Raw genomic sequence first — 23,800 nt, forward strand, 5'->3', positions numbered from 1 at the left:
ACATGCAGGAATTGAAGTCCCTCTGCTCACCCAATCTAGAATTCCTTACAATCAAGTGCCGGCCATTTTACCTACCAAGAGATTTCTCGTCAGTCACAGCTCTGTACATTCCCCCTCAAGCAGACACCAAGACGGCCATCAAAGAACTTCACTGGACTATTTGCAAAGTGGAAACCATACATCCTGACGCTGGGGGTTTTAACAAAGCAAATTTGAGAAGAATTCTACCTAAATTCTTCCAGCTTGTTGATTGCGCTACGCACATGTGCAATATCCTCGACCACTGCTACTCTAACTTCTACGATGCATACAAAGCACTCCCCCGCCCTCCCATCGGGAAATCCGACCACGACGCCATCTTTTGCTCCTTCCGTCTTATAGGCAGAAACTCTACAGGATGTACCAGTGACAAGAACCATTCAATGATGTTCCGACCAATCAGAAGCCACACATCAAGATTGTTTTGATCATGCGGACTGGAATATGTTTCGGTCAGCCTCAGAAAACAACATCAACCTATACGCTGACTCTGAGTGTATTTTTATAAAGAAGTGCATTGGAGATGTTGTACCCACTGTGACTTAAAACCTACCCTAACCATTAACTGTGGATGAATGGTGACATTTGTGCAAAACTGAAAGCGCAATCCACCACATTTAACCATGGATAGAGGTCTGGGAATATGTCTGAATATAAACAGTGTAGCTATTCCCTCCAAGGCAAGCAAAATGCTAGTACAGAGACTAGGTGGAGTCGCAATTCAACAGCTCAGACATGAGGCTAATGTGGCAGGGTCTACAGGAAATCACGGACTACAAAAATTAATCTAGTTATGTCACGGACACCGACGTCACGCTTCCAGACAAACTAAACACCTTCTTTGCCCGCTTCGAGGATCATACAGTGCCACCGTCACGGCCAGCTAACAAGGACTGTCCCCCCCTTCTCAGTGGCTGACGTGAGTAAAGCATTTAAAAGTATTAACCCTCGCAAGGCTGCTGGCCCAAGGCGGCATCCCTAGTCAGGCCCTCAAAGCATGTGCAGACCAGCTGGCTGGTGTGTTTACGGACATATTCAATTGCTCCCTATCCAAGTCTGTTGTCCCAAAATGCTTCAAGATGGCTACCATTGTTCCTGTACCCAAGAAGGCAAAGATAATTGAACTAAATGACTACCGCCCCGTAGAACTCACCTGTCATCATGATGTGCTTTGAGAGACTAGTCAAGGATCATATCACCTCCACCTTACCGGCCACCCTAGACCCACTTCAGTTTGCAACAGGTCCACAGATGATGTAATCGCCATCATACTGCCCTATCTCATCTGGACAAAAGGAATACCTTTGTCAGAATGCATTTCATTGACTACAGCTCAGCATTCAACACCATAGTACCCTCCAAGCTCATCATCAAGCTGGAGGACCTGGGTCTCAGTCCCGCCCTGTGCAATTGGGCCCTGGACTTTCTGACGGACCGTCCCCAGGTGGTGAAGGTAGGAAACAACATCCCCCACTTCGCTGACTCTCAATACTGGGGCCCCACAAGGGTGTGTGCTCAGCCCCCTCCTGTACTCCCTGTTCACCCATGACTGCAACTCAATCATCAAGTTTGCAGACAACACAACAGTAGTGGGCTTGATTACCAACAACCACGAGATGGCCTACAGGGAGGAGGTGAGAGCATTCTGAATGTGGTGTCAGGAGAACAACTTAAGTCAATGTGAACAAAACAAAGGAGCTGATTGTGGACATCAGGAAACAGCAGAGGAAGCACCCCCCTATCTACATCGAAGGGACAGCAGTGGAGAAGGTGGAAAGCTTCAACTTCCTCGGCGTACATATCACAGACAAACTGAATGGTTCACTCACATAGACCGTAACAGCACCTCTTCAACCTCAGGAGGGTGAAGAAATGTGTCTTGGGGGGGGTGACACCTACAGCACCTGATTTCACAGGAAGGCCAAAAAGATCATCGAGGACATCAACCACCCGAGCCACTGCCTGTTCACTCCGCTACCATCCAGAAGGCGAGGTCAGTACATACCATCTATTGCACCTTGCCTATGCCGGTCGGCCATCGCTCAGCCATATACTTACTTGTACATATTCTCGTTCACCCCTTTAGATTTGTGTGTATTAGGTAGTTGTTGGGAAATTTTTAGATATTACTGCACTGTTGGAACTAGAAGCACAAGCATTTGCAAGCTACACTTGCAATAACATCTGCTAACCTTGTGTTTGTGACAAATTCAATTTGATATTAGCAAATTATCATATAGCCCATTTGTTGTGACCCGCAGGTCTAATTGAGAGAACTAACAGATGTGCTTAAATGCTCCCTTTTGCTTTCAGTTCCTTTTTGAGAGTCCTAAACCCTAAGCTTGTGCTTTGTTTCTGCTTAAGCAGCCAGACACAGCTGTGCTTTTGTCTGTGAGGCTGCAGAGGGAGGTTCTGGTCTGTGTGGGGATGGTCTGAGAGGACGGTCCACCTCCCCCATCCCCACATCAGTTCTGGACAAAAGCCCTGCCATAATGGAGGTGATGGAGATAGGGCTGGGGATCGGGGCAGGCTGTGACCTATGGAAATGACTCTGGGGAGCCGTGTTCGCTGAATAAGGGGAAAGAATAAACTGGCTGATTTTTAAGTAGATGAGTGGGGGCAGGGGAACGTGCGGGTATGTGTTTTTTTTGTGTGTACTTTTGCCAGATGCGTTTGTGTACCCTTTACTCCATGTGATACCTACATGCTGTGCCACACCACTTTTCAAGGTAACTCTGTACTGGAAGCCAGCAGGGGTACAGGGAATGTAGTTTCCAGGAAACTGGAGTAATTAATTTGATTGCGCATGAAGGTGAGCACGAGCGGGAATGAGGGGTTGCATTGATGATAGACCCACGTGACTTCGTGCCACACCCCTCCTTCTCACCCTCTGCCACTCTCCACCTGGTCTAGGGAATGAAATGATACAGATTATTATTTATCCTGTTGCATAGTCACTTTACCCTGACCCTATGTACATATCTACCTCAATTACCTCGCACATCGACTCAGTGCTGGTACCCCGTGTATTTATCGTTACTCATTGTGTTTTTAAAAATTATTTTAACATTTTCTCTGCATTGTTGGGAAGGAACTGTAAGTAAGCATTTCACTGTTACTCTACACCTGTTGTTTATGAAGCATGTGACAAATACAAGCTGGGCTACCCCAAGGCTGAGCTGGGCTACCCCAAGGCTGGCTGGGTGGGGCAAAGCACACAGACTACCCCAGCCACAAGCTAAGCTCTGTGTTTTTAACATTTTTTTAAGGAACAGCAGCAACTAAGACAATTTACGTAGTGCAGAGACGGCCGGGAATTTGTGCACTTGAGTTCGTTTCTGCTGTTACATGGACTCTACAGCGTGTGAAACTTTGTTGCTCCTTGCTGAATCAAGCAGTGTTTTCGAAATCAAGTCTTTTGTTGCCTAGGCAACACTACCCTCCCTGCAGCAGCAGCACATGGAGTTAGGTGAGGAGAATATATTGTATGTATGTATGTATGTATGTATGTATGTATGTGTATGTGTGTGTATAACTATTATTATTATTATTTATATATTCTAACTATGTATGACTATTATTTTTTTCTTTTTCGGTGACCTCGGGCATTTGGCTGACGATTAACTTGAAGATATGGAACTACATTTGTGCAAAGACTATACGTTTGCTGCTGTGTTAACCCACGCCATTACACCAGGGAGAGTAATTAGTGTAACCTAATTATTTATTTGAAGGAGGAAGTAAAGGGCGCCCTAAAACCAAACACCTTGCGCTTCCCTCCGTACAATACGACGACTGCAGGGGGCACAGTCCAGTATTCCAAATACATATGGGCTACTTGACTCAGCTTTGCACACAGTAAGAATTGTTCAAATGATCTTTTACAGGAGATGCGTTTAATCGTCACATGTAGACACTTCAAAATCCAATGGTGTTAGAATAGGAACATTTTATTCAAGCATCTAGTGCCAAGTGCTTTTGCTATGATTCTGCCATAAAATATAGCCTAGTTGTTTTGTGGTGAAATAACCATCTCCTTTCTCACCGGCATGTAGAAGACATTTGTATTTTAAAGTGCTTAAGGTTTGTGAGCTCAAAAGGCCAGAGCTTCTGTTCCGTTTGATTGGAGCTTAATCTCCCATGCAAAAAACTCTTCGGCCTGTAATCTTCTCTCCTTTTTTTCTTTTTTTTTAGGTCTCTAAACATCGCTGAATCTCCTTGTAGTTATGACACTCATTAGCAGGAGAGAATTCTCAGCCCCAGGCAAAAAATGTTTCAAGAATAGTGGCTGAAGTAAAGTAGGCTATGCGTAACTTCAGTGTTTATCCTGATGGCCAGATCTGTTCTGGATGCTCTTGTCCAAGTTGATCGGAGCTAGGGCTGTTGTTGCGGTGACCATATTACTTCCATCCACTCCGACAGTCATGACCGCAGTAAAATTCCACGTGACCGTTGAGTCACAGTAATCTCCTTTTTATGCACTCCGGACATGCTTTGGTAGTACCCAACTTGCTAATGACCTTCAGGTCCTAATGGCCTGGTACTCAGGGCTCTATTGTTCCTCTAACCATTCTGACATCAATGCAAATGCTTGAAAATCAAGTCAAACTCTTATCATCAAAACAGTATCGTGCTTTTAAAACTCACCTCACTGTGATGATCAGTTTGAAGAAAGAAGTTCAACAACCGGTTGAAACAGAGTGTAAAACATGGTCTTGTGGATGGTGTTTCAAAGTCTAACACAACAAAGTGGACAGTGCTTTCCAAGGGGATGATTAATTCAAAACAGCCATATGCATGTTCTAGCTTGTACTCATAGGCTTCTATGATTTAAAAAATAATAATAATTCCCAACTAAAATTGCCTAAACTCTAAATCTAGCGTATATGACCTGTTGAAAATCCTCCCTTTTACGCTCAACATATCCACTTCATATGTGCGCACTCCTTTTTTATTTTATTCAGCTAAATTGAATGCTATTCATCTTACTATGAAAATAATATACTTTATCAGCATATCTTGTCAGCCAAATAAATAATCATATGGCATGGAGCATAGCCAGATAACGTACAGTAGGCCAACTGATATGTTTTTCTGAAGAAAAAAAATATTGTCATAATGTTTATTTAGTCCTGACATGCAGCTTGTATGCCTGGAGATGCTAAACTTGTTTGTTAATTAATGTCTTTTGCACGACAATAACCGCCTGACAAAATGTCTTGACTGCCACAGCCCTAGTCGGAGCCGATGCCGCAGAAAGCTGTCAGTGGATTGTCAAGAGAACCGTGAGGAGAAAAAAAAGAAAGGGCATTAGTACAAGAACCCCAGTAATTACAGGCTAGGCTGACTTGAAGATAATTTCCTAAGAGTTAAAGCCACAATCTGGAAGATGGGCTGCATATCATTAGTGGACCATCGACAAAAATGTAGCCAGTGACATCCCATGACATGTTCACATTCCAATAGCTCTTGATATACATGATATACTGCCTCTGTCAAGAAATAATATTCCACGATGACCTTTTTCTTCATGAGTTACAGTTCTCGAATTTGTTTAGTCTCATGACAGTAAATCTTACGGCGCTTTAATGACTGAAGGAAATGCTGACAAACTGCGTTGCAATTTGCAGGTAAAGTAAAAATCTGCCTTTATACAATGGTCACCAAGACCCACCATTTTATGCTAGCTAACATACAAAAACTCTCATCTCCTCTGCTTTCTCTCTCTCTCTTTGCTGCTGCATACCCATTGAACTGGCCCCTCTGCTGTTGAGTGCAAGATAATTCAATTACTTCATTAGAGGTCTCAGAAGATGTGAAATCCAATTGCCATTGATTTCTGAAATATGATGCGGTTGTCTTTTGACTCTTTTTTTGCTGTGCACCATGTATTAGATTAAACTTTCTACTGTCCTTTTCATTTGAAGCCTCTCTGGGGGCTCGTCGGTGCAGCAGGCACTTGAAGCCTGGTCTTGGCAAACTCCCCTCCCCCTAATACTGTTAAAAAATAGCTTATTTAGTCGTAATCAGATTGTGCTAGGCCTATATGGAAATAAGTTAATTGGAGGCGTTGGAAGACTTCAATGACTCCTCATGACAAGGCTCTCCAAAATGCCAGTGTAATTTTCAAAGGTCTTTGTTGCAAAAATGTATTGTGGGGGGGTCTTGATGACTGCATATTTAATTCAGAAATATGTTGCGGCGCCCTCTGAAACAAGTTAACCCTCCGCTGACGCATGGACCCTTATCAGTGTGAAATAGGATCAACTTGGCACATTCTCAACCTTATCTGGAATTTATGATTTGTTGGTTATTTGAATCAGCTGTGTATTATTATAAAAACTAGGGATGCACCGATATGACATTTTTGGCCGGTTCCGATATTTGCCTTGCCAAAACAAAACAATACCAATATAATTTTTAAAAATAATTATAGTACAGTTAATAGTTAACACTGATGCAGCGGTCTAAGGCACTGCATCTCAGTGCAAGAAGCGTCACTACAGTCCCTGGTTTGAATCCAGGCTGTATTGCATCCGGCCTTGATTGGGAGTCCCATAGGGCGGCACACAATTGGCCCAACATCGTCCATGTTTGGCTGGGGTAGGCGGTCATTGCCAATAAGAATTTGTTCTTAATGGACTTGAATAGTTAGAGGTTACTCTTTAAGTATGTCCCTATTACCAGTAAAACATATCTTTCACTTACTTGCTGTGCTGTTTCGTTCAGTCGTTTCATTCTCAACCAGGATTTCATCATACATGTCAAGCAGTGAAGTGTCTGGTCTGTCTGTGGCCTCTCTTCCTTGGTGCGCACTGTCACTGTGTCTGTGTCCATCTTTTCCAACTGTGTATGTAACATTTCACGTAAACCCTGTTTCTTGTCTACATCGAAGTAGAGATCCTTGTACCTAGCATCAAGCATGGTGACAACACAGTAAAGAGGCTCAGAGAGAATTCCACCGACTTGCTTGTTCACAGCCTCGAGTACTTTTGTAAGTTTTAACCCCACGGTCTGTGTTGTCAGTTTTTTGTTGAGCAATTGTTTCAATGCCAGAGGGCATCACGTCTGCTGCAGATGCAGTTGATTAGCTTATTCCTCGAGTCAGTTGTTCGAATGGAGCTAGGAGTCTGTTCATGTTTCCATGTTTCAAACATGTTCTCAAATGTCATTGAAATGACAACAGCGGTATGAGAACCAGCACATTCTTGAGCATGCAATATGGCTTTCCTCAGTACAAAATCCTTGTCGACCCACTGTATTCGTGGGCCTGACATCGCTGGTCCAAATGTCAGTCGTGAAGCTAATAACAGTGACGCTCATAGACGTACGTTTCAACAATACTGTGTAGCTCCGGTAGGGCAACATCTGAAAAATGGTATGTACCGGGGCCCAACCAGTCGGCGAAAACCAACATCATCCACGACAGAGGCCGGTTGATTGTCAAGGGCAATGAATTCCAATATCTTGCCTTTAATGGATTTCACCTTCGTTGTCTCGCTGAAATGTTCTTACTCTTTCAAATGACTGCTCGACTTGGAACTTGTTTAGTTGTTGGAAGTGTGCTCTTAGTATTTTTCAGCTTTTGTTCTGTGTAGAGCTGTAGTTTTCGTGGTTTCATTACGTCATCTACTTACATTGTATAGGTATGCACGTCAGCTTTGACATCGGATTTGCACATCGGCGGTAAACTAGACATTGGGCCAATGTTGGCATTTTTTAGCTAATATCGGCCGATTCCGATATGCTCACTGATATATCGTGCATTCCTAGCAAAAACCTACACTCCTTGGGATCCTGAGGACCGAGTTTAGGAAACCCTGTAGAAGATGATCTTTTATTTCACTCCATTGTTTTGGGGGTTGACCATTTGTCAGTTGCTGGCTACCTATCAGCCGTGTTGCTGTTCCTTGCGGGTAAGATGTCTTTCACCAGCCATATTGGCAGGCAGTGGTGGAAAAAGTACCCAGCTGTCATACTTGAGTAAAAGTAAAGCTACCTTAATAGAAAATGACTCAAGTAAATGTCAGAGTAAAATTATTCTTGAGTAAAAGTATTTGGTTTAAAATATACTTAACTATCAAAAGTAAAGTTATATTATATTAAGCAAACTAGATGGCACCATTTTCTTGTTTTTTAAATTTACAGATGGGCACAAGCACACTCCAACATTGACATAATTTACAAATGAAACATCAGATCAGAGACAGTAGGGATGACCAGGGATGTTCGGTTGATAAGTGTGTGAATTTGACTATTTTCCTGTCCTGGTAAGCATTCAAAATGTCGTGTACCTTTGGATGTCAAGGAAAAGGTAAAAAGTACAATATTTTAAGGAATGTAGTGAAGTAAATGTAGTCAAATATATCCCCCCAAAAACGACTAAAAATACTTTAAAGTACTACTTAAGTACTTTACCACTGTTGCTGGGTGGTCAGGGCTCCACAGTGCGAGCATTTCACTCATTTGTGAAATAAAATAGTTTAAGTATGATCTCATTTATAGCTAAATAAATGTTGCAGTATTTCTGACATTTTGTCTCATAGCTGGTAAGCTATTTGCACAAAGTCAAAGATATATTACATCTACCTGCCATAGTGGCTGGTGGACCAAAAAGTTTGTTTTAGACCCTGTTGGAGGCCCTCTTTTGGCTGCGTGTGGACCACTGTGCCCTTATGGATGTTCATGTCATCTGTCCACTTTATTTGGGCGGTGGCGTTCGGCACTCTGTAGACTTCTCACTTTGCTTACCCCTGTCCAAAATTTGTCTCTTGGCTTTGGGGCTCCGGCAGTAGTCCTCCCCGGGTTTAAGACATAGGGGATGACTGTTGTTCCCTCTACCAAGTAGTTAACAGAGTTGAGACAGTGGGCCAGCTCCCTCTCGAAGTGTATGCTGCTGATACATCAGGTTTCTTCTCCACCCAGGACCAGAGGCTGTCTCCTCTCTTGGGAAAGTAGAAGTGAGCAAATCTACATTTCCACTAGACAAAATATCCTCTGCTGAAACCATCAATAAGAGATTAGGTGTGACGTGCCTTGGCCGGTACACAGTGTCCCTGATCTGGAAGGCAGGCTGTGGGCTGAATCGTAAAGAAACGCACCATCACGCCCCAATGGGTACTCCGCTGCTACTACTCCAGCCAAGCTCACCTAGAGAATCCATGATGTTCTGTAGGTTGTTATTGACACCACACAAGCCATGTTTTTTAAAATGTGTAATATATTAGGATCCCCATTAGCCAACGTCAGTGGCGACAGTCTTACTGGGATACATGTTGGCAGTCCTCGCCTTCATTTAATCCCATATAGGAACACTCATCAGTATGCATGGTCAGGTGCAGCATTGCTGGTCAGGATCTTTTGCATACAGAGCTTCTAGTCTGTACCCTCGGTGCCTGGCTGTTATGTGTGCTAGCCCATGTCTAATCAACATGCAGTCCAGGAAGCCAGGGAGAATGGAGGTGCAGCGGAGTGGAGGGGGAGGAGTGGGGGATGGTGGAACTGTATGGATCCTGGCCTGCTGCCAACGGGTCATTTTAACAGCAGTCTGTTAAAACAAGGGGACCTTTTTAGAGAGGGGGAGGAAGGGGTAGAATTCTCAGGTTTACCATGAATTTCAAACCTGTCTGGAATCCATTTAAGTGCACTAGTGACAATCCGGCTAGTGAGGCTACTTGCAGGGTGACTAGCCACTCCTCTGTACTATATTGTACAAGTCCTGAGCTTAGTCATGCGGTGCTCTCATGCTATGCAGCATGTTTCTGCCATCAGCACATTCACACTTAGCAGTTATCTTTTGGTTGGTACTTTAGACAAGGGGTTGTCAGACTGATGTAATATATTCATTGATTTTTGTCGGGTAGTAGGGTGAATTACTCATCAGCCCAGATGTGAGTGGTAATACCCAAGCTGTCTGCTTGCTGCTGCCTCAGGTAATGATTAGCAGCGCTTGTCTTTTAACCGGCGGTTCCTGAATGCGGGTTAATGCGCCATGGGAGACGGAACGAAGGGGGAAAAACAAGGAAGGACGTACCTTCTCTACTTTCTACTGATCAGCCATCATCTGTTTCTCACTGTTGTTCTGCTGGCTCATTTGCATATTGTTTTGATACACTAGATGCACATGCTGTTGCCACTGACACAATTGTTTAACCAATTGGAATGGGATATTAAATCCTGGCCTCTGCAATTGTAAATGCGTCGGAACTCTTCATGCAGATTACACCAAATTCATTTCATGCCCCCTGCTCAAGTATTGACTCGAGCGCCCGGGCTGTCGCTAGATCTAGCCTATTTGTTCACACCTCTTGCTTCTGTTTCTCTGTTACAAGAGGGGGGGGGGGCGATTTTAGCCCCCTAACTGCTTACTGACAGCTATGCATTGTTCGTGTGTTGCCTGGTAACGGCATGCATGTGGATGGTCTTGTGTTTAATAGATTAAAGGCTGTGGCTCGGGGCTCTCTAGGCGCTGGTCTAGTGTGTGTGTGGAGTAACGTGGTGGGCCGACACAGGCCAGGGCAGCCTCGCTCCCGGACATCAGCCTCTCTCAGCCTCCCTTCTTGCTTCTTTCTCTCCTCCCCTTGCGTTAGGATGAGCCTCCACTGGAGTCTGATGACTGAAAACGCCCTTCTCTTCAAGTCCTGCCCCCCCCCCCCTGTCGTCGTCTGTGCTCCAACCCCGTGCCAGAAAGCATTCTCTTGGCACCTTCTCTATGCTAGCAGGGGCTCAGTGACGGAACGTGTATTTACATATTTACACTCTTCTGGCCTCTCCCCCCCTCGCTCTTCTCTCCTTCACTCCCTAGCTCAGCCAATCAGGTGGATTGTGCAGAGGCCCTCTTCCAACTCCCCTTTGTCTCTCTGGTCTGGAACCGGTGTGTGTTGTGTTCTGTACCGCTGACCTCTCCTCTCCCCCTTTTCTCCTCCACGTTGAGGTTCTGTCAGTTTGCCTCTCCCCCCTCTCTCATTCCCTTCTGGGTCAGCGAGCGCCGTATGAGATGTCCATCATTCCTCCCACAGCATGGTTGGTTCCCTGCCCTTGTCCTGGCCCAAGCCAGGCCAGCTGAGTGAAAGAGTCATCTCATCCCTCTTCAATGTAGGCTCCTACCCCCCCTCTGCTATAACTGTCTCCCTGGCCTCAGCATAAACAGGCCTGTGTGTTAGTTTTTAAACCACCTTCTTGTTCCCTTGTAGGGACTGGAAGGCCACAGCCGCTCACTCTTATTAGTTGGAAGAGAGAGTTCAGTTCTGATGACACAACTACTCTGGTTCATGTTTAGAGCATCTTCAAAGGAGCTTGTGTGATGCTGATGGCATTGACCATGTGTTGGCTCATTGCCTCTGGTCACTACAAATGGCATAGGGTTTTTAAATAACCTTTTTAAATATAAAGGAAAATTGCATATTTTCTCTTTAACCTTTTTTCCCTCACATTTTTTGGTATTCACTGGGATTTGACACAGCCTAACTGTTGTGGAGAATAGTTTGTGGTTTTTGTGGAGCATATCCTTAATGTTTGATCTGAGTTGTCTACCAGAGATGGTGACTAGTCCCTACAGTAGCTAGCCTGCATGTTGCAACCCTGTTCTCCAGTACCGCTGAACACGCTGCCTGGTCCATGATCGAAGCAAAGGGGGAGGGAGACATTTCCACATGCTGCTGTGTTCTGGGTTACTGGAGGCCTCAGAGCACAGAGCAAGGCCCACCAACAAACATGTGACTGGCCACTGCCTGACACGCAGCCAAAAGAGAGCAAGAGAATGAAGAGGGGGATGGAGAAAGGAGGAGAGGAGGATATCAGTTGGCATCATTCAGGGTCTACTATGCTCTAGGGGAGTTAGAGCTCTCGAGGAACCGTGTCAGTGCAGCCAAGGACTCACTAGTTGTGCTGCCTAAGTCTAGGGGTCCTCAAAGTATTCACACCTCTTGAATTATTCCACACTTTGTTGTTTTACAGCCTGTATGTAATGTATGTAATGTAATGTAATGTAATGTATGTAATGTATGTAATGTATGTATGTGTGTCTACACATAATGATAAAGTGTGAACTTGTCTTTAGAAAGTTTAGCTAATTTATTTGAAATTAAATTCAGAAATGCACTACATGACCAAAAGTTTGGACACCTGCTCGTCGAACATTTTAGGTTAGTATTGTGGAGTAACTACAATGTTGATCCATCCTCAGTTTTCTCCTATCATGGCCATTAAAACTCTAACTGTGGAAAACGTCAAGGGGTGTGAATACTTTCTGAAGGCTCTGTATGTGGTCCCTGCCCTTAGTACCCTGATCCTGCCCCCTCTGGGTGTTTCTTTTTAATCTGACTGGGACTGCTTCTACGCCACCTTTCTAAGTGTGTGTGTGATTTAAAAAATATATTTTTAAATGTATGTATTTTATTTATATATACACACACACACACACACACACAAACTGGGTATAATCCCAATTGGGTCATGGTTATACACACACACGTATGTGTGTGACCCAATTGGGATTAGAGGTAGACATGGAACAGTTTGTGTGGTTGGGTGTATTTGTCGAGTTGTTGGATCACTGTGAGAGCTTTGTTTACGCTCCGTCTGTCCTCCAGGTCCGCTCCCCCTAAATTAGTAAATAATTCCAATCGTGCCTATTTTGTTGAGCTGTTTTACCGGATATACTTTGTTTACTTGATGTAGAGCAAACATCAGGGGGTTGGAGAAAGCGAGAAAGGCCATTCGTTTTTTCCCCCCCCTATACATTTTATGACACCTAACAAATGGTGCTTTGCCACAGACTAAATAAATTACCTGCTTCTTCAGTGCCAGCTACTCCTCCTCCCCTGTTTCCTGGTTAAATTAGTTGCTTTCTGTGCTATCTAAGGATTAATTCCTTTCGCCTGCCATTTGTGTGTGTCTGCTGTTGTGTCATATCTGAGGAATGATGGAAAGGGGAGCAGATTGAATCCGCCGGCTGTTGGACAACTGCTCTGCTCTCCTGGCAACGGCTCTCATCTTTCGCTATCTAGGCCTATCTTCTCTCGCTCTTTCTGTCCTTTTCCCTACCTCCTTTTTTAAAAGTTTTTTTTTATTGCCGTCTCTCTCTGCTGAAGGAAACCACAGATCTAATCAGACTCATCTTGCCTTACTCATGCCACCTGCGTGCCAGCCTCGGTGCCCACTGCCCAAGTACCTCCCAACTACAAAGGAATTAAGTGTTCCCATGTATAAAGGAACGCTCAGCAGCCTAAAGAGAAGTTCTCCCCTCATGTTCTCTCTCCTTTGATAACTAACTGATATGAAAAGATGGGATGAGGGAACAGTACAGTGGGTGAACTGGATGGGTGTTTCATATTAGAATTCTGCTTTCACCTGTTGATGGAAACCACAACATGAGATTGACAGCTCTCATACTGAACAGCTTCTTTTCTTTTCTCACTACTGAACTTAGTTGAATGCATTGACTGTAATTCACTCTGGATGAGACCGTCTGCCACTACCCCTAGATTCACTCTTATACTGGTCTAAGATCAGATGAGACACTGGAAAAGTATTGTCCCATTCACAGATGTGTTTATTTAGTCTAGTCGCTGCGTGCGTGTCTGTCTGATTTAATGTTCCCATGCTAAGCAGGCAGTGAGTCGAACTCTCCACATCCAGAATAGGACCAGACTGTGACAGAGACAACTACGAGTGGCTGGTGGCACTTTAAATGGGGATGACGGGCTCATAGTAATGGCTGGGACTGAATGTGTTTGATACTGTTCCATTCACTCCATTTCAGCCATTATGAGCTGTCCTCCCCTCAGCAGCTTCCTGTGGTCCCAACCCTGACTGTGTCTCGCATTCTCTCTTGGTCTGCCACGCCATTCCAGCTGTGCCTGCAGACACTGAAACACGACAGACTTGTTTCAAAATAGTTTAATCTCTTCCCTAGGTTTCTCTTCTCCTCAATGGTAATATAATAATAATAATAATAATATAATAATGATAATATAATAATAATAATATATAATATATATAATAATATATGCCATTTAGCAGACGCTTTTATCCAAAGCGACTTACAGTCATGTGTGCATACATTCTACGTATGGGTGGTCCCGGGAATCGAACCCACTACCCTGGCGTTACAAGCGCCATGCTCTACCAACTGTGCTACAGAAGGACCAGAAGGGTCACTGATGGGCGAAATGATTGAAACCTAGATTTCCACCATAGTAAATTTGCATGCCATGTTGGTGCAGATCAGTGCTGTTTTGACTTTATAACAACTTTTCTCATTCTTGGAAGCTTTTCATGTCTTATGGGCTCTAGAGTTGAGGTGTCTTTGCCATGACAAAGGGCTGTACACGTGGCAACCTTCCAAAGACACACAGTCACATCATCTACCTCCTTCCCCTGAGGCCAAGCAGTATTATTAAGGTGGCGGTATGGAGACCGTCTAGACTTGAGATATGCTCTGCTGCCATAATAGTTGTCTGGGTTTTGAGTGAGTAGTTGTTTAGTGTAAACTGTGAAGGGCAGGCACCAGGGTTATGGGAGGGACAGACTCATTCCTCTAGGTTATTCACACAATAATTTAGGTTGCGCACTCTTTCTCTCTCTCTCTCCTACTTTGCGCTCTCTTTTTCACTCACTCTCTGAAGTTGTCCTTTTAGAGTTGCTCTTTCTCTCCCCCCTTTCCCCTCTGCCTGAGTAGCCTTTCCTCACGATAGGTTATCATTACACACACCTAAACAGAGGTTAGGGCTTGGCGTCTGCCGGCCTTGATGTTTGACTCCCAGGTGGGGAGTGTGTGAGCCAGGTGCCATAGCGAGTGTGTGTTTATTGGGGAGCTAGGGGCCAAAAGCCACACTGAAGTAGCCTAGTCAGCTATAGATACCCTACCTCCAGACCTGCCAATGGAGCCACCACCACCAACCAGCCTTGTAAGCATAGGAAGGCACCTCGCATAATGACTGTTCAGTAAATAATTTATCCCGCAATGTCTAGTAGTGGTCTGACGGTTTAGACTGGTCATGCATGCTGTCTGTATGTCTGACCTGGTTCAGCATCTATCTGAATTCCTCAAGTGGTTAGAAAGCTTTGAACTGACAGGCATCCGTGCTGAGTTTAAAGAGCAATTTGTCTGTATCGACAGGTATAAATGAGGGCTGCAAATTGAGAACAGATTTGAATTCCCAAAGTCTCATTTTGAAGTTGGAAGTACTACAGGTCTCAGTGATAGGCCTAGGCCGCTCCATCCTGCTCCAAGTTATACCCACTCAGCTATAGCAACACAACCATACCATTAGACTAAACCTTTGGCGTAGAGGGAGAAAAGTGTAATAATAGAGATGGAAGAGAATAAATAAAGAAAAGTGTAACCATAGTGAGGGAGAGGTAGCCTGGATAGAAAAGGGTTGAGGTTGAAGCAACTTAAACTGACCCAGCGAGGTTCATAGTAAATCTGTAGGTCTAAACCAGCACAAAGCTCTTGGTGTTGTTGTGAGAAGGTGAAAGTCTGGCACAGTCACTCTTGACGACATATCACGTTTCATCTGCAAGTGTTCTGGCTGCAAACGGGCTGAGCAGGAAGGAAGTTGACTACGGTGAAGTGAGACTGTGGGTGGTGAGGTGGCTCACATCACCTCAGTGGGCGAGCGTTGTTTTGACGTGTTGTTGACTTGTTGATTTTGACTAGTGTAGCAGACTGCATTGAGGTTTTTCTGTGCTGCACTGTAACTACTTATTTGTTGCTTTTATGGTAACTGCTACACACACAGTGAAATTGCGCTCTTGTATTATAGCATGCACTCTGTTCAGTACCTTTTGTGGGGAAGAAAATAGGTGGTAAACTCTCCTTTGTCCTCATGTTCCCTCCCACTCTCTTTCTTTCTACCTGAATCTCTATGTTCCCGTTCTCTCCTTTCTCCTCCCACCCTCTTATAGCCTTGCAGTGTTACTGCCAGCGATGCCTCAACTCCACGTGCACCACGGACGGCCTGTGCTTCGTGTCCGTCAGGAAGTCTGGCAGCAGCATCACCGCCGAGAGCAGCATGTGTGTTCCAGAGAACGAGCTAATCCCGCGTGACCGCCCCTTCATCTGCGCACCCTCCACCAAGGACGACACTGGCATCTACCCCATGTGCTGCGCCACCGACTGGTGCAACAAGAACCCCGACCTCAGCGTCTTCCCAGGTGTGTGTGTGTGTGTGTGTGTGTGTGTGTGTGTCCCATAAATGCACACAGTAAACTAAGCCCAAGCCTTTGCATTTATAAGGGCTGGACTGTAGGCCTCAGGGTTATTTTTACATGGACTGTTCTACTGTACTGTGGCGTACTGTGGCGTACTATCTTGGGTCCTCAAATTCAAATCTGGACCACAAAGTAGAGCTGGGCGATATGGCTAAAAAAAAATCTACATTGAGATAAGTTGCCCAACTTGACATGAAAACAATAGCTAGAACATTAAGTTTCTAACGTTAAAACCTCTTGATACTACCCATCCCGGGTCCGGGAGCGTAATCATCAACTGACACTAATTAGCATAACGCAACGGACGTAAATATTACTAGAAAATATTCCTATTCATGAAATCACAAGTGAAATCTATTGAAACACAGCGTAGCCTTTTGTTAATCACCAGGTCATCTCAGCTTTTGAAAATATGCTTTACAGCCAAAGCAAGGCAAGCATTTGTGTAAGTTTATCGATAGCCTAGCATAGCATTATGACTAGCTAGCAGCAGGCAACCTGGTCACGAAAATCAGAAAAGCAGTCAAATTAAATCGTTTACCTTTGAGCTTCGGATGTTTTCACTCACGAGACTCCCAGTTAGATAGCAAATGTTCCTTTTTTCCCCAAATATATAATTTTTGTAGGCGAAATAGCTCTGTTTGTTCTTCACGTTTTGGCTGAGAAATCTACCGGAAATTGCGCAAAATATTCCAAATTAGCTCCATAATATCGACAAACATGGCAAACGTTGTTTATAATCAATTTAAGGTGTTTTTCAAATATCTATTCGATAATATATCAACCGGGACTGGTGGCTTCTTAGTAGGATAGAGGGAAACAATGGCTGCATTTGTCCTTTACGCACAAAACACTCTGGGAGACTTCAGCTGACCACTGACGCAATGTTGACGTTCAGGCTCATTTTTTAAAATAAAAGCCTGAAACTATGTATTGTGACACTAGACACATTACGGAAGCCATAGAAAAAGGAATCTGGTTGATATCTCATTCACTGCTCAATAGGGACGCATAGGAATGCAGAGCTTTCTAAATAGGAGTCCCTTCCTGATTGGATTTTTCTCATGCTTTCGCCTGCAATATCAGTTCTGTTATACTCAGACAATATTTTTACAGTTTTGGTAACTTTAGAGTGTTTTCTATACTAAGCTGTCAATTATATGCATATTCTAGAATCTTGTCCTGACAAAATAGCCGTTACTTTGGGGACGTTATTTTTCCAAAAATGAAAATAGTGCCCCCTAGATTCAAGAGGTTATTAATACGCACCATTTAAAAAATATATAAACCTTTTTAAAGTTCTATTACTACTAGTTTGATGGTTGTTCCCATCAACTGTCCCATTAACCTCTTACTCCTACCCGACACGCAGGTGTCCCATCTAGACATCTGGAAATGCAAATGCGCTACGCTAAATGCTAATAGCACTCGTTAAAACTCAAACGTTCATTAAAACACACATGCAGGGTACTGAATTAAAGCTACACTCATTGTGAATCCAGCCAACAAGTCAGATTTTTAAAATGCTTTTCGGTGAAAGCATGAGAAGCTATTATCTGATAGCATGCAACACCCCGAAATACCCGAAGGGGACGTAAACAAAATAATTAGCATAGCCGGCGCTACACAAAACGCAGAAATAAAATATAAAACATTCATTACCTTTGACGATCTTCTTTGTTGGCACTCCTAGATGTCCCATAAACATCACTATTGGGTCTTTTTTTCGATTAAATCGGTCCATATATACCCTAAATATCGATCTATGAAGAGTGTGTGATCCAGGAAAAAACAGTGTTTTAAAACTCAACGTCATTTTTTAAAATTAAAAAAGTTGACGATAAACTTTCACAAAACACTTCGAAATACTTTTGTAATCCAACTTTAGGTATTAGTAAACGTTAATAATCTATCAAATTGATCACGGGGCGATGTGTATTCAATAGCTCCACGTCTTAAAATCATTGTCGGAAATTTCTCATCCAAAACATCCTGTCGGAGACCGGAAGTAATGGGCTCTCTCTCACTCGTTTGACCAAGAAACAAAGGCCAGGCAATTGACAAGACTGGCGACATCCTGTAGAAGCTGTAGGACTTGCAATCTCAGCCCCATGTAATTTGGTTTCCCACAAACAATACATGCAAGTGGCGCATTGATATATTTTCCAGATTTTGGTGATCAGTTTTTCTTCCGCTTTTCGATGACACACACGTTATGTTATAGTCACAGCCGTGATTGAACCAGTTTTAGAAATGTCTGTGTTTTCTATCCACACATACTAATCATATGCATATACTATATTCCTGGCATGAGTAGCAGGACGCTGAAATGTTGCGCGATTTTTAACAGAATGTTCGAAAAAGTAGGGGGTAGGATTAACAGGTTAAGCAAAAGCAAGACAAGCGTTTAAGTTTATCGATAGCCTAGCATAGTATTATGTCCAGCTAGCAGCAGGAAGCTTGGTCACGGAAATCAGAAAAGCAATCACATTAATCGTTTACCTTTGAGCTTTGGATGTTTTCACTCACGAGACTCAGTTAGACAGCAAATGTTCCTTTTGTTCCATAAAGATTATTTTTATACCCAAAATACCTCAGTTTGTCACGTTATGTTCAGAAATCCACCGGAAATAGCGATCACGACAATGTTGAAAAAAAATTCAAATTATATCCATAATATCGATAGAAACATGGCAAACCTTTTTTAGAATCAATCCTCTAGGTGTTTTTCAAATATCTATTCGATAATATATCAACCGGGACAATTGGCTTTTCAGTAGGAGCGAGAGGAAAAATGTGTATTTTACGCAAGAATCACTCTGAGAGCCCTCAGCTGGCCACTTACGCAATGTAGTCGTTTACGCTCATTCTTCAACATAAAGGCGTGAAACTACGTCAAAATGCTGTAGACACCTTAGGGAATACGTAGAAAAGGGAATCTGGTTAATATCCCTTTCAATGGCCAATTGGGGTACATAGGAACACAACGGTTTCAAAATAAGAGGCCCTTCCTGATTGGATTTTCCTCAGGGTTTCACCATGCAATATTAGTTCTGTTACTCACAGACAATATTTTTACAGTTTTGGAAACTTTAGAGTGTTTTCTATCCTAAGCTGTCAATTATATGCATATTCTAGCATCTGGTCCTGAGAAATAGGCGGTTTACTTTGGGAACGTTATTTTTCCAAAAATAAAAAGTGCCCCTAGTTTCAAGAGGTTAAACTGAACCTAACAAAACAATCCTTCTTTAAGCACAAAACCCTTTAGCTAGATGTAAAATATATATGTAAAGACTTCTTTATTGCATCTTTATTGTTTTAGTTAGAAGCATTCTAATGAAAAGGGGGTGGATTACGTCGGGGGAAGTGCTCCCCCCTTCTTTTTACTCCCCAAAGTGGAAGTTTGTGCTCTCTGATTGGCTCAAAGTCAAGTTCTTGGCCACTGACAAGCATTGCGAAGTAGAAACGGCAGGGTCGTTGGTACCCGTTCAGTACACAGCAGGGACGTATCTTGCTCTAGCAGGAGAAAGCACAGGAGGCTGTTCCAAGTACCTATCGACAGTTGTCAGATTTCTCTGTCTGTCTGTACCATTGAATGAATCATGAGCGTCATCACACACACGCAAAGTCTTCAGTCCTAATTATGTTGTTACCTTGCCAATCCTAAATAGCCTTACCCATCAGTTATAAAACACATCATTACGACTGCCCTCTGTGCACAGAAATCATAGAATTAGGACAGAAATGACTGTCTTGAGATTGCCATGTAGGTAGAGGAGAAGATTTGAACAACCCAAAACCCTGTTTTTAAAGGATTGACCTAGGTTAACCTATACCCGTCTTGCTACACTAAGCATTTCGTTCTGGCATAGCTTTCTGTATAGGAATTTAAACATTTATATGCAACAGATGGTTGCCCACGCAGTGTAGTGGCCCTGTTTTTGGCAAAAGGTAGATTTTTCTCCAAACTTTAACAATTCTGTCGCCGTACAAAATAAGCCCACCTCTGCCCTTTTAAGTGTTGGCCGAAAGCCTTGGACCAGAGAACCCTCTGCTCCAGGACTTTAATGCACAACTTCAGCGCACCCCACACTTGACCCTTTTCGTTTGATTATTTTCCTAGCTTCCCCTGCGACATTTACAAAATTAACCGCTCGTAGTGTGTCATTGCAGGAGCACTTTCTGCCCCCCCCCTTATTTTTGTTGCCGGTTTTCTAACCATTAGAGGAGATTGAGTGGCCAACACAGTAGGAGCCTTTTCAGATACAGTCTTGTGGTCAAAACAACATTTTACTGTGGCCTTCAGGCCAGAACAGCTTCTCTTCCATCACTATTGATACAGCTAGAGCCTTGAGCCCCAGTGATTCATCCTATGGGCATGTGACTATACTGTATGTACTGTATCGACGTATGAAAGCGTATTAACCATTGACTTGAAGACATTTGTGACACGGGCATATGACAAGCCATGCTCTTCCTTCTGTCATCGCTTTCATATATTCAATGCTTTTTGAGGAAAAGGACCAAAGAGTCAAGACTGTAAAGTGGTCAGATGTTTTTGAAAAGGTTGCTGGGGAACACTGGTGTGGGTATTCTGTTTTAAATGTACTTATAGGGTTATCCATACATGTCTAATCCAGCACTTGGATTAAATAATGGGTGTACATCCAGCATTGGGCTCACTTTGTGTCAACCAAAGGCTCATTCGCCTACTCTATCCTGGACCCCTTTTCACACACAGCTTTGAAATTCTCTTAGGTCCAATTCAGATGTTTTTAACAATTAAGTACCATACTGTTATTTTTTTGCAATTAAAATGGTGAAGAATAAACAAATTAGTGATGTACCGATATGACATTTTTGGCCGAAACCGATATCCGCTGTGTACTACTCCCTTCACAGAACAGCTCAAACTGGCCCTAACCAGAATAGCAAGAGGGGCCGGTGCACAACTGAGAAAGGGGACAAGTACATTAGTGTCTAGTTTGAGAAACAAACACCTCACAAGTCCTCAACTGTCAGCTTAATTAAATAGTACTCGTAAAACACCAGTCTCAACGTCAACAGCGAAGAGGCGACTCCGGGATTTTGGCCTTCTAGGCAGAGTTCCTCTGTCCAGTGTCTGTGTTAATTTTCCCACCGTAGGCTTTTGTTTTTATTGGCCAGTCTGAGATATGGTTTTTTCTTTGCAACTCAGCCTAGAAGGCCAGCATCCTGGAGTCGCCTCTTCACTGTTGAGACTGGTGTTTTGCGGGTACTATTTAATGAAGCTGCCAGTTGAGGAATTGTGAGGCGCCTGTTTCACAAACTAGACACTCTAATACTTGTCCTCATGCTCAGTTGTGCACCGGGGCCTCCCACTCCTCTTTCTATTCTGGTTAGAGCCAGTTTGTGTTCTGTGAAGGGAGTAGTACACCGCGTTGTACCAGATCTTAAGTTTCGTGGCAATTTCACACATGGAATAGTCTTCATTTCTCAGAACAAGAATAGACTGACGTATTTCAGAAGAATCGAACCCACAAATGCTGATGCTCCAGATACTCAACTAGTCTAAAGAAGGCCAGTTTTATTGCTTCTTTAACCAGGACAACAGTTTTCAGCTGTGCTAACATAATTGCAAAAGGGTTTTCTAATGATCAATTAGCCTTCTTGGATTAGCTAAGACAATGTGCCATTGGAACACAGGAGTGATGCTTGCTGATAATGGGCCTCTGTACGCTTAGGTAGATATTCCATTAAAAATAAGTTGTTTCCAGCTACAATAGTCATTTACAACCTTAACAATGTCCACTGTATTTCTGATCCATTTTATGTTATTTTAATGGACAAAAAATGTACTTTTCTTTAAAAAACAAGGACATTTCTAAGCAACCCCAAACTTTTGAACGCGTAACAGAGAGAGAGAGAAATCACATTTTTGGCTGTACTGGACCTTTTTTAAATGGTTACTAATTTAGATGGAACAATTTGTAAAGAATGTCGATAGTTACCGAAGTGAATTAACAAACTCCCATTGTGGACAAAATACTCATTATTATAAAAATAAAAAAAATGAATTTATGTGCCCGTGGACATCTTTTTCTCTACGTCCAACCAGAGATGGGCCTAAAACCAAACCCAACACAGTCTAAAGAAAAACAGCTGTATCTAGCTCATTTTTTAACCCCTTCTCTTCCCTCCTACCCGTAGTGCCGACGGTGAAGCCGGTTCCCCTGGGGCCTGTGGCGCTGGCAGCGGTCATCGCGGGGCCTGTGTGCGTACTGTGCTTCGTGCTGATGCTGGTCTTCTACATCTGCCACAGCCGTGCGGGCGTCCACCACCGCGTACCCAACGAGGAGGACCCCTCCATGAACCACCCCTTCCTCAATGTGGGCTCTACTCTCCAAGACCTCATCTACGACATGACCACCTCTGGCTCCGGCTCTGGTGGGTTAGGTAGCCATGGGGTGAGGGGGTGGGGATGTGTGTGTGTGTGTGATTGTGACTGTGTTGGGGGGGTCTCTGTTCATGCAGGACTGCTCATGTTTCGTTATATTATTTAATATCGTTTTTTTCTGTATTTGTTTGTTTTAGTGTTAAGGCAAGCAAAAGGATCTATTATCTGCTCCGACGTGGCCACTCGTGTTGCGTTGCTACTTTGTTTGGCTGCGTGTGTGCAATTGAATGAGCGTGCGTGAGCTTACCAGCATGCGTCTTGGTGTGCGTGTGTGCCTGTGTGAATAACTGAGTGTGTGTGTGTAGCTACAGAACAGTGCTTAGAGACACACTCTGCTGTGAGACGATGGGGAGATCGAGCCAGGGAGAAGTGACTCCCGCCCTCAGTGAGTGTGTAGTGAAGGCAGCCGTTATCTTATCGGTCCATCTCTCGCTCAGATGAGCTCAGCCTTAGCTGTGGCGTAATGGAAGCGCTGCGGCCCGTGGCTCTATTGACTGGGCGGCGCTAACACAGAGCGGCTGTAAAGCTGCTCTCAACTCCAGACGCCAGCCAAGGGACGTGGTGAGAGAACTGGCACGCGGAAACCTTGTCTTCTTGTTCCGTCCAGCAATTAACAGCTCACTATCAGGACTGGCAGAGAAATCCACAGCTCTAGGATACCTGGATTTGATTCAGGATCAACTTCTTGGGACTTTTTGTGTGAAAGTGTGAATAGATTTTTTTTTGTTATGATTTGTAGGATTTTCCATTATAGGACCAAGTTGATTTGTACTTTCTGCAAGATATCAAAACTGGAGGACCAGTTAAGTCCACAGCCTAACTGAATTTAACAAGCCTGTCAGTGGCTCCTTTTTTCCGGCTTTTAAAGTGCATTTTTCATTTTCAGAATGGGATCTTAAATGTGGATAAGGTGGATAAGTCCACAGTCTGCCTGAATTAAGTACACACGGACAAAAAGGATGAGGAGCACGGCACAGACGAAAGACTTTCAGAAGTACGATTTAGGGGCCTACTATAGTCATGGAAAAACCAAGGCACTCAGTCCACTCATGCAGCATGTAGACTAAAATATTATTTTCCAGGATGTCACGGCACACATCTAGTGAA

General features: G+C 43.6%; 1 protein-coding gene across 2 annotated transcripts in view; it reads left to right on the plus strand.

Annotated features, from left to right (window-relative positions):
• The window catches only part of LOC118371754 (TGF-beta receptor type-1), a 44,464-nt gene that overhangs the window by 8,166 nt on the left and 12,498 nt on the right, over positions 1-23,800 (plus strand). For both annotated transcript variants that reach the window (XM_035757335.2, XM_035757328.2), the window contains exons 2-3: positions 15,952-16,200; positions 22,447-22,683. In XM_035757335.2, the coding sequence (XP_035613228.1) occupies positions 15,952-16,200; positions 22,447-22,683 (486 nt within the window). The remainder of the gene's footprint in view (positions 1-15,951; positions 16,201-22,446; positions 22,684-23,800) is intronic.

The sequence above is a fragment of the Oncorhynchus keta genome, chromosome 4, assembly GCF_023373465.1.
Source record: "Oncorhynchus keta strain PuntledgeMale-10-30-2019 chromosome 4, Oket_V2, whole genome shotgun sequence".
NCBI classification, from domain to species: Eukaryota; Metazoa; Chordata; class Actinopteri; order Salmoniformes; family Salmonidae; genus Oncorhynchus; species Oncorhynchus keta.